The sequence below is a fragment of the Schistocerca nitens genome, chromosome 1 (genome assembly GCF_023898315.1).
Source record: "Schistocerca nitens isolate TAMUIC-IGC-003100 chromosome 1, iqSchNite1.1, whole genome shotgun sequence".
In the NCBI taxonomy this organism is placed as follows: domain Eukaryota; kingdom Metazoa; phylum Arthropoda; class Insecta; order Orthoptera; family Acrididae; genus Schistocerca; species Schistocerca nitens.
The window spans coordinates 38,478,996-38,495,902 of NC_064614.1; the positions used below are offsets into that span (position 1 = coordinate 38,478,996).

General features: G+C 37.8%; 2 protein-coding genes across 2 annotated transcripts in view; both read right to left on the bottom strand.

Annotated features, from left to right (window-relative positions):
* LOC126240775 (serine/threonine-protein phosphatase 6 regulatory ankyrin repeat subunit C-like) overlaps positions 1-11,944 on the bottom strand; it is an 881,520-nt gene extending 869,576 nt beyond the window's left edge. Inside the window, exon 1 of the mRNA XM_049947953.1 lies at positions 11,743-11,944. The gene's annotated coding sequence lies outside the window, so the exon portion shown is untranslated. The remainder of the gene's footprint in view (positions 1-11,742) is intronic.
* Positions 7,186-16,907, bottom strand: part of LOC126191592 (ankyrin repeat domain-containing protein 12-like) — an 88,930-nt gene continuing 79,208 nt past the window's right edge. The window contains exons 6-8 of the mRNA XM_049942848.1: positions 9,308-9,482; positions 7,679-7,828; positions 7,186-7,586 (exon numbers count right to left, since the gene is read on the bottom strand). Coding sequence (XP_049798805.1) covers positions 7,186-7,586; positions 7,679-7,828; positions 9,308-9,482 — 726 coding nt within the window. The remainder of the gene's footprint in view (positions 7,587-7,678; positions 7,829-9,307; positions 9,483-16,907) is intronic.

A 16,907-nucleotide genomic window follows, 5' to 3' on the forward strand; every position in this document is an offset into this window, starting at 1 on the left:
CTGCATGTACCCGGTACATTCGGGGTATTTTTCGTTTCTTGCAAAACTTTCAGCCCTATGGACTCCGAGCTGCACAGTATCGGCGATCCATCTCAACTACCGTCTTAAAAAAGAAGAGCAGAAGCAAATTCAGTCTACTTGCTTGGACTGCTCGCAGCTACGAGATGAACCATAATTGTTGAATATTTCTCGTTGTACTTGAATGAACAGTTTATTTTTATTTCTATTGTCATTTAATCGGAACGTAAATTATCAGGTCGGCTTTACCCTTTTTTAACTTTGTTAACACTAGTAGCTATTAAACGTTAAGTGAACAGAACTGATGCTGTAGGCAAGAAAAAAGACGCATATAGTACACAGATAACTATGCCCCTGTATGTGCAATGTCTATCTCTATTTTCAAAATCAAAAACCTCTTAATACTATGTTTAACGTTAAGTGTGACTGCAACTGTTAACAACATGCAAAAGAGAAATCTGAGGCACAAATGCCAAAACATATCATTTATTTACTCGGGGCCGCAAGGAGGGATGACTCCCCTTCCATTGTTAAAAACGATTTCGATATGTTAGCTACATTTCGTATGTAGGAATGTTTACCTAAAATGAACCAAACGCAAACTGGCCAGCCATTACACTTTACACAGTAAACATTTACTTTTTTTCGGAGTACATGAAAACTGAGTAATTACGAAAAGAGAGAGTACATTATCAGGCTACGATATATGATTATAAGATGTGAAAGATCCAACTTTTTTTATAGGATAGTTTCCTTAGAATAGAATATCAATACAAATGAGAAAGACTGCATAGGGCAGAACACACACAAATCCCAAAATAGTGGTTTTTAATTTTTTGCACGCAAAGTAAATTTTTAACTAGTAACGAAGTACACAGAAGGATGAAACTTTGCTTCGTTTGCATAAAACGATTTTTTAGAGTCACAGCAGCGATCTCAATATTTGGTTCTCCGCATTTCGTTCCCCAGCAAGCTGCATGGCTATAGCACTATCGGTCTTGTAGTAGTACTTACGTCTTTAGTATGTGAAAACTGGGAGATAAGAGACAACTTGGTTTCAGTCCTATGTTGTTAAGAACAGATTGTACACACCAGTTTGAGGTGTTCCTAATGACGACTGCGATTCTACCCTGTCACTAAGTATCGCCAAAATACCCGAAAATAACCGTGTTAACTAATGCAGTCCAAATCAAGCCGTATCTAAACAGATGTTTCTCCAAATTTTACTTCCCAACACAATATCTATCCGCGCATTTATCCCAGTTTAGCATAGAATAACCATATTAAATAAGATTTAAGGACATTGACAAAAAATATTTGTCTCTAACATCAATAAACAAAAGAATACCAAAGTTGAGTGATGAACCAACAATTTTACACGACTCTCATTCAAAGTAATCACAACCCGTGTGGTTTGACAGCTACCCACCTTTGAATTACCCACTATAGAATGTTAGCACCAATAGCAAGCGAGCTTCACTGTCATTGGTCGACGTTTAAGAAATTAACAGCAGGCGCCCTTGTCCAAGTAGCAAAGCATTACAATACTTCTGGTAAATGCTACGGCACACGAATTTAGACACATACCCTCCAAAAGTTATAAAAAATACACATGCAGCGGCAGCGGATTTAAAATGTAAAAAAAAAAAAAAAGAATGGAAATAATTAAAAGGGAAATGGCTACTGGTAATGAAAGTCAACAATGTACATAGAACACACCACTTCGTGGGGAACACTTTTATTCTAAAGAAAACAAATGTTAGGTGTATGTCAGCCAAAAGGAAATTAAAATTGTTTGCAATAATTTTAGAGTCTTTGAAAGGAGACCGCTGCTTTTAAATCTATCTTGTGTGTTGTGGCGATGGTCGCGATATCGACGGCAGCTGGCTGGTCCTGGTGAAACGCTGAGATCTGCTCCCACTGTCGTGTGATTGCAGCTGATGATTTTTCCTCATAATCGGGCGGGCGGTGGTATTCATTAAGCTGCAAATCTGATTACAGTGGCGTTTTGCAGGCCACAGGTTGGTCGATGTAATTGTTGTTACAGATGTCCGTATGTGCACAGTATTAATGTTTCTGGCACACACAATTTAAGTTCACTTATGCCACACACAGTTTATAAAACTTGCCGACGGCGAATTCTATAGAAAGTCAATTCGTATGCCGCGATCGCGAAAAACCGTCCTGGGCGGGAATGTACTCACACACAATAGACAGTTCGCATAAGTTCATAACGACTGTTACTGATTATAGGCGTCCGACAGTTCATCGAAACGCGAATAAATATGTAAGTTCACAGTACTTGAGTGTACGAAAACACAGTCAAAATACAAGTGCAGTTCAATTCACAGACACAGAGCTACAATACCGCCCATTCTCGGTTGCATTGTCATAGTTACTTCGTCTCACGGCACAGTCTCAGTATTTACTTCGCCCAGTTTCTACACTCACTATTATCATATCACGTACTGGTATAAAACAGTCATTCAAAACGTACATAGCTTGCCACTAAACTCAACTTTCACCAGTTCGTAAAAGTCACAACTCCCACAGTAAAACATGTGCCCGCCTCTCTCGCTACCCAACAACACTAAACTCCTTTGTTGGATCGACTATCGATATTGCTCTCTCTCTCTCTCTCAATACTCTCGCCCACAGTTTATACATCATCAAAGTAAATTACATATATCTTTACACAACTATTTTCTACCAAACTTATTGCTGTAAACGATAAACAAACGAAAATTAAAGCTTTCCACAACCAATAAACTCTAAACATATTTAACTACTTACAAAAAAGAAATAATTTCCAGTTACATAATACATCTAGAAAACAATTTTTATCTCTATATTACAGGACAAAAGAAAAATGCGTTACAACATCAAAGATATATGAACAGACGGAAAAAACAAGATAAATATATATATATATCTATCGCCAAATAACGATGTCTTCACATGTGCCCCCCATTTTATCATGAGATGTTCCCAAAAACCTCTCAAGATAAAATGTCCATGACCCATATGAGACAACTGACCTCATAAATCTAGATAATATTCTGGTATATGTTGCCTTAACTTATCCAAAGCTTCTATTTACAAATATTACCTCAGTAATTTCATATTATTATTTAATAACATATAATCTACCTGACAATCATGAAAACAATATTCAACAAAATTCCTACAGAATAATGATTTCAATTAAGCAAACCAATTAAATGAATGATTATTTTATATTCTGAATCCATCACTAAGAAAGGTATGAGCAGTAACAGTTTAAAAAAATTCTCATATAAACAAATAATTACAACAAACTTATACAATATAACTGAAGACTAATCTCGTTAGTCCATTCCTCACTGTATACATCACTTTTTATCACATACTTTTGGGTTTTTGTAACAAGTCATGTTTCCACACAAAATTTATGGCTCTAAATTATCAAGTCTGTCATAATGTTGTGTATTTTAATGTACTCAAATAATTGATTCTACAACTTAAATTCGATTGCCTAAAGCGACTAATATAATCCTATACTCCTTAAACATGTCCCTCAGTTCATTAAATTCTGGTTCAGATTTAAAAAAGAAAAGGGAGAAGGGGTTCATCACCCAAACCTCATGCCCTACACTCATTAAGTATCTTTGTTTCAAAATTATTGTTCTCTGTTTCCAAAAGCAAATCACTCACTATTCCTCAAAGCATTCCCTCTAGTCATGGTTAGTGGGGAAATGTATTTATCTATGGACAAATTCCATAAAACTGTGTTTCGTTTTGGTTCACTGGTGTTGACCTATTGAAGCTTACCTTTACTGTGCATGTCTTCCGAGTTCCTAGCCTTCCATCATTTTCTCATGATATAAAACACATTTTCACTTTACTCCATATCACCGAACTCTACTCAGTCCTCTTGACTACATTATGGCAAGGTTCCTAACAACTTCAACCTATAACCCTCCTCACTTATCCTCTCATCTTACTTCTTCTCTGTTACTCTTAAATCTTACACCTATTACTTCTCATCAATTCCACTAATTCCTGGTTGCCTGTTTATTATTCTCAATTATTCCTTCCTCATTTCACCATTTACCTAATAATTTTCCTTACCACTGTTCATCAAAAATTCCTGATTCTTTCAGCACTCACATATTACTTTTTCGACCACCCACATCAGCAAAACCATCATGCTTCTTTATTATTCTCCACTCCATACTTATTATGCATCACAGAGTTCTCCTATTAATTGTTGATTTAATTACACAGCAACAAATACCTCACATTCCTTGTTATTCCTGAATAAATAATACAGCTTCAAACCAAAATTATTCCTACAGCACTCTACTACCACTCCATACAAAGATGTTCACTAACAATTTTCCCCTACTCCTTGATTTCCAAACCACTCCTCTAACCTCTTTTCCACTAATTCTCGCAGTCTTTTCTTCTTCTCATCCCAACTTAACTCATCCCTCGGAGGAAACGACAACTTCTCCTCTACAAAACTCAAGGATCTTTCTCCCTTCATAATCTCATATGGGGTAAACCAAGTCACATCATGAGGCACTGTGTTCATTACATCCTCAATATTTTCCACAACACCTCCCCAGGAACTGTGATTATTACTACAGTACGTGCGGCATAACCTTCCTATTTCCCTCATATAGCACTCCGCCGGGATCCCGGCTGGGTGGTAAGTTGACGTATATATTACCACTATTCCCTGGTCAGTAAGACCTTCCTTCCAATGCTTACTAGTAAACTGGGATCCGTTGTCAGAAAGTATTGCTTTTGGCTTACCAAATTTTACAAAATAGTCCTTTTCACGTTTAGCCAGAATCGCCCTACCAGTGGCTTTACACAAAGGGTACAACCTAATAAATCTAGAAAATACTTCCAATACCACAAAAATGTAGGCAAAACCTCCATTTGTCTTTGGCAAAGGGCCATAGAAATCGACAGCTAATAACTCCATCAAATCATTAGGTTTTACATTCTGCATAGGAAGCTGGCATGTCTGATTTGTAACCTTGGCTCTCTGACACTTATCATATGTCCTAATCCTGTTATTTACTCTTTTTACCATATTGTCAAAGGCCACACATTCTCTTAATTTCTGTATACATTTCCTTGCGCCTATATGCCCAAAACTCAAATGAATGTAGTCAATTATTTCATCAATGCAGTCACCAGGCCAACACACCTTCCAATCCTCTGAACTTTCATTAGTTCGCCTAAACAAGAATCCACCATGCACTTTATAGTATTTCGGCAGTTTATCATTACCATTTGGCATATCTAACTCTGTCTTAATCATTTTCCAGATCTCATCATGGTTTTGTTACCTCCTCATGTATTTACGTATATTTTCTATTTTCTTTTCCCCTTGAACTCCCTTAATATAGAATAATTTCACATGCTCTTCATCAAAAATCTTGTCCTATTTCCCCATTTTCCCCTAAAGGTAACCTGGATAATGCATCTTCAACTTTATTTTGAGTACCCTTAACATACTTGATTTCAAATTCAAACTGTTGCATGAACACTACCCATCTTGTCAACCTAGTATGCATCAACCTAAATTTCTTGAAAAATATCAAAGCCCTATGATCAGTATATATGATGGTTTTATTTCCCCACAGATAATCCCTAAATTCTCTAAATCCCCAGATTATTGCCAAAGCTTCTTTTTCTGTCACACTATAATTCTTTTCATACTTAGTTAATGACCTGCTCGCAAATGCAATTGTTCTATGATCTTCCTTCCCACCTTCTCCAAAATCCTGAAATAATTCTACTCCAATACCATATCCACTAGAATCAGTCCCCAAACAAAAAGGTCTAATAAGGTCAGGATGATGCAAAATTCTATCCTCTTTCAAAGCTCCCTTAAGCTGCGTAAAAGCTTCCTGACATGCACTGGTCCAAACAAATGGCACTTTAGGACTCAATAACTTATTCAAACTTGGATTGTTAAATACTTGTCCTGATACAAAATTTCTATAAAAGTTACATAAACCGAGAAAGGACTTCAATTGTTTTAGATTCTTCAGAGATGGGCATTCTTTAACAGCTTTGGTCTTCTCGGGGTCAACTATGATACCCATAGTGGACAAGATCTACCTAAAAACTTTACTTCCTTTCTCACAAACTCACATTTCTCAAAGCCTGAAACACATCATCCAATAAACTACAATGTTCCTCCCATGACTCGGTGGCAATCAACAAATCATCTATGTGCAAAGTTATTCTAGAACTCAATTCTGGTCCCAAGACTTGGTCTAATGCTCGAATGAATACGGACACACTAATATTCAAACCAAAGGGTACTACAGTATATTGGTAACATTTCCCATTTACCAAAAAGGCCATATACTTCCTATACTCCTCCGCAAGTGGAACCTGCCAGTACCCGGCTGTGAGATCGAGGCTAGTCATGTAGTTCATATTAAAATACTTCTGTAATATCCCGTCCATATTTCCGGGGCGATCGGTCTCTCTACTCACTATGTCATTCAAAGCTCTAGCATCAATAACCACTCTTACACTACCATCTTTCTTGCCCACCACGATTAAGGGACTATTGTATTCACTCTTGCTTCTTTCTATAACTCCACAGTCTACCATTCTCTCCATCTCTTTAGGTACAGCTTCCCTCAACGCAAATGGTATAGAAAACGGCTTTCTTGCAAAGGGTTCATGCGGTTTCACTTCTAATTTTCACTCAAAGCTCTTAACTTTACCAGGTCTGTCTGAAAATACCTCTCTATTTATCCATAATACTTCCCTTAACTCATCTTTCTGTTGTTCACTTAACCCTTCTACCTTGTCCATCTGGTTCTTGAGTTCTTCTATTATCTCTCTCTCCTCTCTGCTACTCCTATAACCCAAGTTCAACTCTAAATCTCCCATATTGACTCCTACTGTCATCACTCTCATTTTCAACTGACCAACTAAATCATTGCTACCCACTATCATTCCATCAAATTTCACACTTGTTTCTAATCCTTCATTATAAAAAGTGACAAAACTGTCCCCACAATTTACTCCTGCTTTACACTTTGTCAACAAGTCTATGCCCAGGATAATTTCCACACTGAGCCCAGGAACAACAAAAAAATTATGTACTAAGCTTATGCCCCCAAGTTCAAATTCTAAGATGATCTGTCACTTGACCACTTTGCTCAACTTGCCCGTAGCACCCATTATTTTTAACCCCGACACAGGTATGTCCATTACCTCATTACCTTCCTTTATACAGTTATAGAATTCCTCTGATACAGCACTTATTTCACTACCTGTATCCAAAAGATCCTTTTGCTCCCTACCATAGGTTTTCATTTTCACAAAAGGTTGTCCAGCTTTAATGTCCCCCATATCTTCACCTTCATGCAACAAATCTCTTTCAACATTATCATATTCCCATTTTCTACAACCTATCTCTGAGCTTCCCTCTTCTCTTGACTCCCTTCTAATTGCACATAAACTCTGTTCCTCCTCACTACAAGTTGCCACATCCTTATCCTTGCCAATAATAAACACATTAATTTTTTCCTCCTCATCAGCATCTACACCATGGTTCAAGGAATTGGTAGAAATGTCTCCCTAAATAACTTCAGAAACTGGCCCGTTCTCTTCCCCATACTCCTATGCAAATTACTCTGGAAAAGAAACGTATCCTCTGGTACCTCTTCTTCTCCCCCTTCACTGTCACTACTACCACTACTTGTCTCTTCCTCCTCACTTTCAATACTTTCCATTTGTATCACTTCATTCTCCTTCTCCCTGTCTATTTGCTCCTTTTCATATTCTGTAACACCATCATACATATGAGAAAATACCTCCATACATGAACCTCCCGATTCTATATTATTCCCACACTTAATTTTGGGCCCTACCTCTTCAATTAGTAAGTTCTGACTCCCACACCCCCTATCACCATGATTAGTATTACTATTGCTGCACATCACAAAACATCTGACATCATTGTGGCAACTGGCAACATTGCTAGGCCCTGATACTTGACCCGCCCCAGCATGGGCCCTTACTGTTGCGGTGTACCGTTTCCTGTATTAAAACTTTCTCTCCTATCATAACCTCTACCATTACCCCTAAAATTCCCTCGACCTATTTCTCCCCTACCTCTCACATTTACCTGATTCACTCTACTGGTCTGTTCCCTGTTCTCTTGGTACCTCCAAGAATCTCTGTTTACATCAAAAGAACAATTTGTCTGCCATCTATCCACATCTGTCACCCTATTCAGAAAATATTTCAGATTATTATTATGTCCTATTAATCCACATCTCCTATTAGGAGGTAACTTCCCCATCAATACTTCTATTGCATCTCGATCACTCCAAGTACTGTCCAAATGCTTCAACCTATTGATCCACCTTTCACAATATTCTCTCATGCTCTCCCTATTTCGGTTATCATACCATGGTGCCTCCTTAAAAGCCTCAATTACATCACTCTGTTTTTCTTTAACCAGTACTGTGCTAGAAAAGCTGACACAAAATCCTCAAAAGTTTCATATCTATCTGGTGCATCTGCTCCCCAATCTAAACTTTCACCATTTAAACATGCACTCGCCCTCCTTAATTTATCTTTCTCAATCCACTCTACAGTTAACAGACTTCATAAACTATTCACAAAAGCCACTGGATGGACGTTGCCTTTAGGATCAAATACTATATTATTAAAACTACTACCATCTCTCATATGTACTACCACAGATGGAGCTGTACAATTCCTATCTTCTATTTTTCTTTCCAATGTTCCTACTATTTTCTCAATCACAGAAGTGGACTCCCTGATTCTTCCCACTTCTACTTGAGCTTTCTTACTATGCTCCTGTAAAATTCTATCACAATATTCCTTCACTTCTGTCTGTCTTTTATCACACACTTCAGCCTGTGCTACAATATTCTTATCCAAGCAATCTACCCTTCCATTTACCTCCTCCCTAAAACTCTTTTGCTTTTCCATCAGCTCGAATTCAGTTTCTTTAAATGTCTCTTTAACATCATCTTTAAATTTGTTAAAATCTTTGCCTATATCCAACTTTATATTTGAAATCCTCTTTTCTATCCCATCATCTAGTTCCTTTTAAAATCCTCAAACCTTTGTTCAAATTTCCTATCTAAATTCTTTAGTTCTTCTCCCATATCCATTTGTGATTTGCTAACAGCTTCCATTTTCTTATTTATACCCTCTATATCTTCTCTTAAACCTATATGGCCCTCTTTCATTCCTCTCATTTCCGCTAACAGTACATCAAACATACGTTTTACCCCTCCTGTTCCATCTACATCTTTATCAACCTCTGGTTCTGTCTTAATTACTGTATCCTTTTCCATGGAAATTTCATGTTCTTTATTTTCCCCTTGTTCGTCATCCCACACTTTAAAACTGGCTACACGCTCATCCTCTTTAATAGTCATCTTGTCTATTTTCTGATCCTAACACCAACAAACCACTCCCACTAATTATCAAAATTTTTGAAACTGAGATCCGAAGATTGCAATTCTTTAAGACAGAGTCAAAATACCCTGTCCTGTCACTCCATGGTCGCCATATGTGACGACTGCGATTCTACCCTGTCACTAAGTATCGCCAAAATACCAGAAAAATACCGTGTTAACTAATGCAGTCCAAATCAAGCCGTATCTAAACAGACGTTTCTCCAAATTTTACTTCCCAATACAATATCTATCCGCGCATTTATCCCAGTTTAGCATAAAATAACCATATTAAATAAGATTTAAGGACATTGACAAAAAATATTTGTCTCTAACATCAATAAACAAAAGAATACCAAAGTTGAGTGATGAACCAACAATTTTACACGACTCTCATTCAAAGTAATCACAACCCGTGTGGTTTGACAGCTACCCACCTTTGAATTACCCACTATAGAATGTTAGCACCAATAGCAAGCGAGCTTCACTGTCATTGGTCGACGTTTAAGAAATTAACAGCAGGCGCCCTTGTCCAAGTAGCAAAGCATTACAATACTTCTGGTAAATGCTACGGCACACGAATTTAGACACATACCCTCCAAAAGTTATAAAAAATACACATGCAGCGGCAGCGGATTTAAAATGTAAAAAAAAAAAGAATGGAAATAATTAAAAGGGAAATGGCTACTGGTAATGAAAGTCAACAATGTACATAGAACACACCACTTCGTGGGGAACACTTTTATTCTAAAGAAAACAAATGTTAGGTGTATGTCAGCCAAAAGGAAATTAAAATTGTTTGCAATAATTTTAGAGTCTTTGAAAGGAGACCGCTGCTTTTAAATCTATCTTGTGTGTCGTGGCGATGGTCGCGATATCGACGGCAGCTGGCTGGTCCTGGTGAAACGCTGAGATCTGCTCCCACGGTCGTGTGATTGCAGCTGATGATTTTTCCTCATAATCGGGCGGGCGGTGGTATTCATTAAGCTGCAAATCTGATTACAGTGGCGTTTTGCAGGCCACAGGTTGGTCGATGTAATTGTTGTTACAGATGTCCGTATGTGCACAGTATTAATGTTTCTGGCACACACAATTTAAGTTCACTTATGCCACACACAGTTTATAAAACTTGCCGACGGCGAATTCTATAGAAAGTCAATTCGTATGCCGCGATCGCGAAAAATCGTCCTGGGCGGGAATGTACTCACACACAATAGACAGTTCGCATAAGTTCATAACGACTGTTACTGATTATAGGCGTCCGACAGTTCATCGAAACGCGAATAAATATGTAAGTTCACAGTACTTGAGTGTACGAAAACACAGTCAAAGTACAAGTGCAGTTCAATTCACAGACACAGAGCTACAATACCGCCCATTCTCGGTTGCATTGTCATAGTTACTTCGTCTCACCGCACAGTCTCAGTATTTACTTCGCCCAGTTTCTACACTCACTATTATCATATCACGTACTGTCAAAACGTACATATGCCTACAGCAACAAAACGCACGTTTTGTCATCAAACTATTGACAAAAAGAGGTGGGCAGCGTAGTTTTACCTACAGTCTCATGTAAACACTTCCTAAGGGGCCGAAAAATACGATGAAAGACCACCATAATCTTTACACTTAATATATTTGTTTCTTTTAGCGACATATGCCACTGCCATGTTTACAAGCGTCATGTTTCTATAATGTAAGTCCTCATTTTCTGGAAATAATGGTGTAAATATTTTTTGTGTATATCATGCAATAGTGTGACAAACAGTCCGATTTAGCCTAGACATCGAAGACAGAGGAATAACACGAGTATTACGAGACTGCCCGATGAAATGTGAGCTGTTGGAAATTGGAAATGATGCTAAACGCCCTTGAAAATAGTAAACAGCAGAGCTACTGGATTTCATTTTACTATTGGATACTTTTGTCTTAAAATACATTCTGTGATATACGTTTTTATGTGCTGACACAAACTACGAATGACGTATTAATGTACAAGAAATGTCAGTTAACAATATGAACGTGGTAAATAAGTATGTTCTATCACAATAGTGCCAAAACTATAACTGGTTGCCTAGGCCGATTACGTTCCACATTTAAGCGCAAAGCATAGCAGAATTCTTTTTGTTGTGAGAAGCATAAACAAGTCTTTGAGTTGGAGCCGGAATACGAAAAACGGCTTATATTAGCAAACACGCAAAAAAACAAGTCTTAGAATGTCACCGGCGAGCAGCGAGATACCTGTCCTGTTATCTATTACCTTGCGCAAAATCATTCATTGACCTGTGATACAAAGGCTTATGTGGGGCCAGCGCTTGCTGGAAATCAGAAATTATCTTAGTTTAGCTCTTAACACAGCACTCACGCTTAGTGTCATGGTAAACAATTAGGTTTTCCGCCTAAACCACCTGCAATGTACGAGACAATAAAAGTCACGAACTGACAATTACTAACGGTTTACGAACTCACCAGATACCTGCTGTCTTTACTGCAGTCAACTGTCACAGCGCGCTAGGCACGATGGGACTGGGCATGCGCAGTGCGGGTTCGCCTCATAAGTACGGCTTAGGGAATGTAGCAACCTTGTAGGGAATGTTGTGCAATTGACTTTAGCACGCTGCCGTACAATCGTGATTTCTGAAGCGTTGCGCGAAACGATGCAAGATTATCAATATGAACTTAATCTAGAATATCTCATGTAGTTTGTGAAGAGGATGAAAATCATTTTTAAAACGAATATATATTAATTTTCCTTCTACAGTACAGTGTGCGGTGTTTTGAAACCTTCTAACAGTTTGAAACTCGAATCCAGACAATACACTCACCGAAAGAATTATGAAGCAGAGATTCTTTCCTGCCAGGTGTACTACACACGCTAGGTACACGGGAGAGATTTAATGGTAGAAAGGACGCTATGAAGTCGCGTCGTGAGTCGTGCCTGGACAGCTAAATGACCAGTAAAAAATTGAAATGAGTGTTTGGCGTCATTGCCCAGGAGGCCCCTTACGAGGCAGGTCAGGCCGCCTTGGTGCCCTGACAGCAAATTTGTATGTCAGTCTGATGATTCGACCTGTTGTGCTGCCATTGATGAACAATATTCCAAATGGTATATTCCAACAGGATAACTCTCTGTTAGAACCTAACATGCTCTGCAGAGTGTTGACATGTTACTTTGGACTGTTCGATCACCAGATCTGTCTCCAGCACATAGGGGACATTATTGCATGACATCCAGCATCATCCACAGACAGCATTTACCATTACTGTATTGACCAACCAAGTGCAACAGGCGTGGAACTGGGTCCCACGAACTGACATCTGGCACCTGTAAAACACAATGCATGCACATGTGCGTGCTTTCATACAATATTCTGGCTGTTACACACGTTACTAATGTACCGAACCAGCGGTTCACATTTGCAATGGCTTATCTCGCGGCTACATTAACCTGTGTTCTTGCAATGATAAGCAGTTACAAATGTTTCCTAGACAAATGTATTCTAGTAATTTCATTATTCCACATGAACTATTTTTTGGTGTTGCGATTTTTTTCCGTCAGTGTAATTATCCATTTCTTTCTCTGATTCAAAGAGCCCCATACAAGGTTTATTACATCCTCCATTACTGTAATAAATTCTCTTACCGGTAAAACTTTTTCCAATTTCATCTCGCATGATGAGGTTAAGATTATGGGCATTAAAATGCAAAAGTAATGCTCGAGTCTCATCTTTGCATATTCATGAATGCAAACCTGAACTTTTGCCAGAAACAGCTGGTGCACTAGTGTAACACCTGTAAGGTGGCAACTCTTTTAGAAAATGAACTACCGAAGCAAGTACAATCATTAACCACAGATTTAGTGCCGGCATGTCTTGTTATAAACAAATTCATGACCTAATAATGTTGTAACGCTATCTGACTTCGATAATGAGAAAGGAAATTGAATGAGAAGCTCACACTTACATAAATTGTGCAACGTTATTGAACACAGAAGTAACTGATAAGATCCTAGCAAATTAATAATGTGTAATAGTGATCAAGTTACAGTCGACGACTGTGCCAAGGGGGGTGAGACCCCTCAATGAAACCACAATATTCAGTTACATCACAATATTCACCTTTGAAAACTAACTAACTGCTAGTAATAAGTCTCAAAACACTTTGAATGATAATTCAGTTTGAAAGGTGCCAACATGTCGATGTAATACCATCTGTAATGTGGTTTGTGGAAACATTTACGTTCACAGTTTATAGTATCAGCCATAGCGTTTCTTCACTCAGCGACTGATGTTTAGGTCTACTTTCACAACCGAAATTAGTAAGCAGAGAATGATGTATTTATTATTTATTACTGTAAAATGGGGGGGTGGGGAGGGAGGAACTATGTGAGAACTGAATAACTTCATTGTTTTTGTCACATGATACACTTTGGTAGACAAAGGTGGCATCCTAATATGTGCACACGAGATGGTGGCAGACAAAGTCCGCATCAAAGTATGGCAACTCTCAAACATTATTTGGAAAACAAAAGGCAGATTGTATCAGTCCAGTGAGTATTATCATGTGAACGAAGTTGGAGTATAGCAAGCTACAGGGATCGGTAATGGACCCTCTCCTGTTCCCAGTATTTTTAAATGATTTAAGCTCACATGGATAGTACTTGCATCGCAGATGACATAACTCTTTACTCAAACGGCATTGACGCCAGAAAGGCTCAAGAAGAAGTTGACACTTTGATTGACACTAGAATGCAATGATTTGCCATAAACAAAATGAAAATAGTTGCTATGCAGCCTCAGTGACAAATAATACGTGAAAAATGCAGACGCTGTGAAGCTTCTGGGGTTCATCATGGATAGTAAACTCACTTTGAATGAACACACTGCCTATGTGTGTGACAAACTGTCACAAGTCACATACCTACATCCTGAGGAAACTGAGACATGTAATAACTGATCAGTATCTGCCAATAGTGTATTATTCACTGTTCCACAGCCATAACAGCTCTGGCCTGTTACTGTGGAGTGAGTCCACAGGCTGCTAGAGAATTTTACAATAACAAAAGAAAGAAAAGCGATAGGGATCACAACATCAAGCAGGAAACTGGACCACTGCAAACCCATCTTCATACAGGTCTAGGAGTGATGCCAATTTTCAGTTATTACAGATTCACCTGTCTCATGTATGTGAGACAAAATGATGAAACATTCACCAACGGGACTGGCGTCCACAATTTAGGCACCGAGGAAAACATAGGCATCCCAAGTTGTCAGCTCTCCATGAACGGGACAGTTTTCCATCATAAGCTATTGAAATGTTCGACCATCTAAATACAGAAATGCATCCTTGGAATTCGTGAAAGATGTCGCAGAATCTACGACAAAAAGCAGGACATACTCTATATATCATTAAGTGCTATGCTATTCTTATGAAAATTAGTCCTGTATTATTATGCATACGTATGCTGATGTGTTCATGTATTATAATGATCGTGTAATCTTAACCTTGTAATTTATTTATTTATTTGTGTTCCGTAGATCCGGTACACAAAAGAATTGCATGGATATGGAACGAGCCACAATATAAATTAACACAGTAGCCTACTTGTATATGCTAACAAATGTAAATTGCAATTGGTGTATAAGAAACAAAATATGTTAATAGTTACAGGCTTAAGCATTTTCTATGGTAAAACAGAGGTATAAAACGATAAAATAATAAATTACAATTTTCCATATTACAAACTATAGCAGGAATTTGATAGTGCCAATTGCCTGAACAAGAATTCCCATACTGGTGTAAGGTGTATTAAGTTACAAAGTGGCTAGCAAATATTACTAGTAAAGTATTACATCTAAGTTACAATGTTACATTAAAGAATTGATTAAGAGAGTAAAATGCTTTTTACAGAAGATATTCCTTCAATTTACTCTTAAATTTTGGCATTTCACTGGTAAGATTTTTTTTGTCAGACGGGAGTGCATTAAACACCTTTATGCTTGAGTAGTATACTCCCTTTTGTATCAGACTCTAAGTTTTTTCTGTCAATATGAAAGTCATGTTTTGTTCTTGCGTCACAGTCATGATAAGAAGTATTCATTTTGTACATGTATAGGTTCTTAGCTGAAAAGCACATAAGGGATAAGATATATTGTGAGGTCATTGTTAATATTTTGTGGTTTTAAAAAGATTTCTGCATGAATGATTCCTGTTAACTCCACTTATAATTCGAATTGCTCTTTTCTGAGTTACAAATACTTTATTTGCCATTGGTTGGTTACCCCAGAATATTAAGCCATAGGAGAACAATGAATGGAATTAGCCAAAATAAGCAGCCATAACAGCATCACTGTTAGCAGTTGTTGCTATAATACGTAGAGCATAAGTTGCTGAAGTAAGTCTTTTTCTCAAGTCCAAAATATGGCAAGACCAATGTAATTTATTGTCAATGTGGAGGCCTAAAAATTTTGTTGAATAAACTTGATGCATATCTTGATCATTACATCTTAGACTTATGTCATCCTGAACTTTGTGAGCCACATGGAAGTGTATGAACGGTTTTTCTTTTCTTTTTTTAGATTTAATGTTAGGCCATTGCATCTGAACCACTTATGGAGGTCACGGAACACCAAGTTGGCAGATGATGCAATATCATTTTCAGGTGTTTTTTCAATTACAAAAGATTTATTATCTGCGAAAATAGTAAATTTGATGGTAGCCTTAGAACAGTGAGGAAGGTCATTAATAAAAATAAGAAAGAGCAAAGGGCCAAGCACCGAACCTTGCGGCACGCCTACACTAACTGTTCCCCAGCCAGATGAAGCTATTGAGCCATCTTCATGATTCAGCAATACCCTCTGCTTTCAGTCAGTCAGGTATGATCTGAGCCACATTCCCACTGTGTCAGTTAAACCACAATAGGCTGCCTTTGAAAGGAGGATTTCATGGCTGACACAGTCAAAGGCTTTGGTTAAGTCACAAAAAATACCAACTGGAGCCAATTTATTGTTCAGTGCTTCTAGAACATTATTAGTAAAGGAGAATATGGCTTAATCAGTTGACAGGCCTGTTTGGAAAACAAATTGGCATTGACTAAGAGCCTTGTGGAAATTCAGGTGTTCTACAATTCTCCTATGCATCAGTTTCTTGATAACTTTGGAGCAGCATGTTAAAAGGGATATAGGGCGTTAGTTAGAAGCATCTGTCCAGTCCTGACTGGTGAACGACTCATCTAGAGTAACAATTGGTATTGTAACTCCACATATTCATATGTAAAATTTGAATGTTCGTTTGTTCGATATTTTAAACTCTGAAAGTTCTTCACCGATTGCTTTGAAATTTTGACAAAACGTTACTTGTGAATAGGCGTGTGTTTTTATGTAGCGGCTACCTATTTTAATACATATTATATATAAATATGTAACG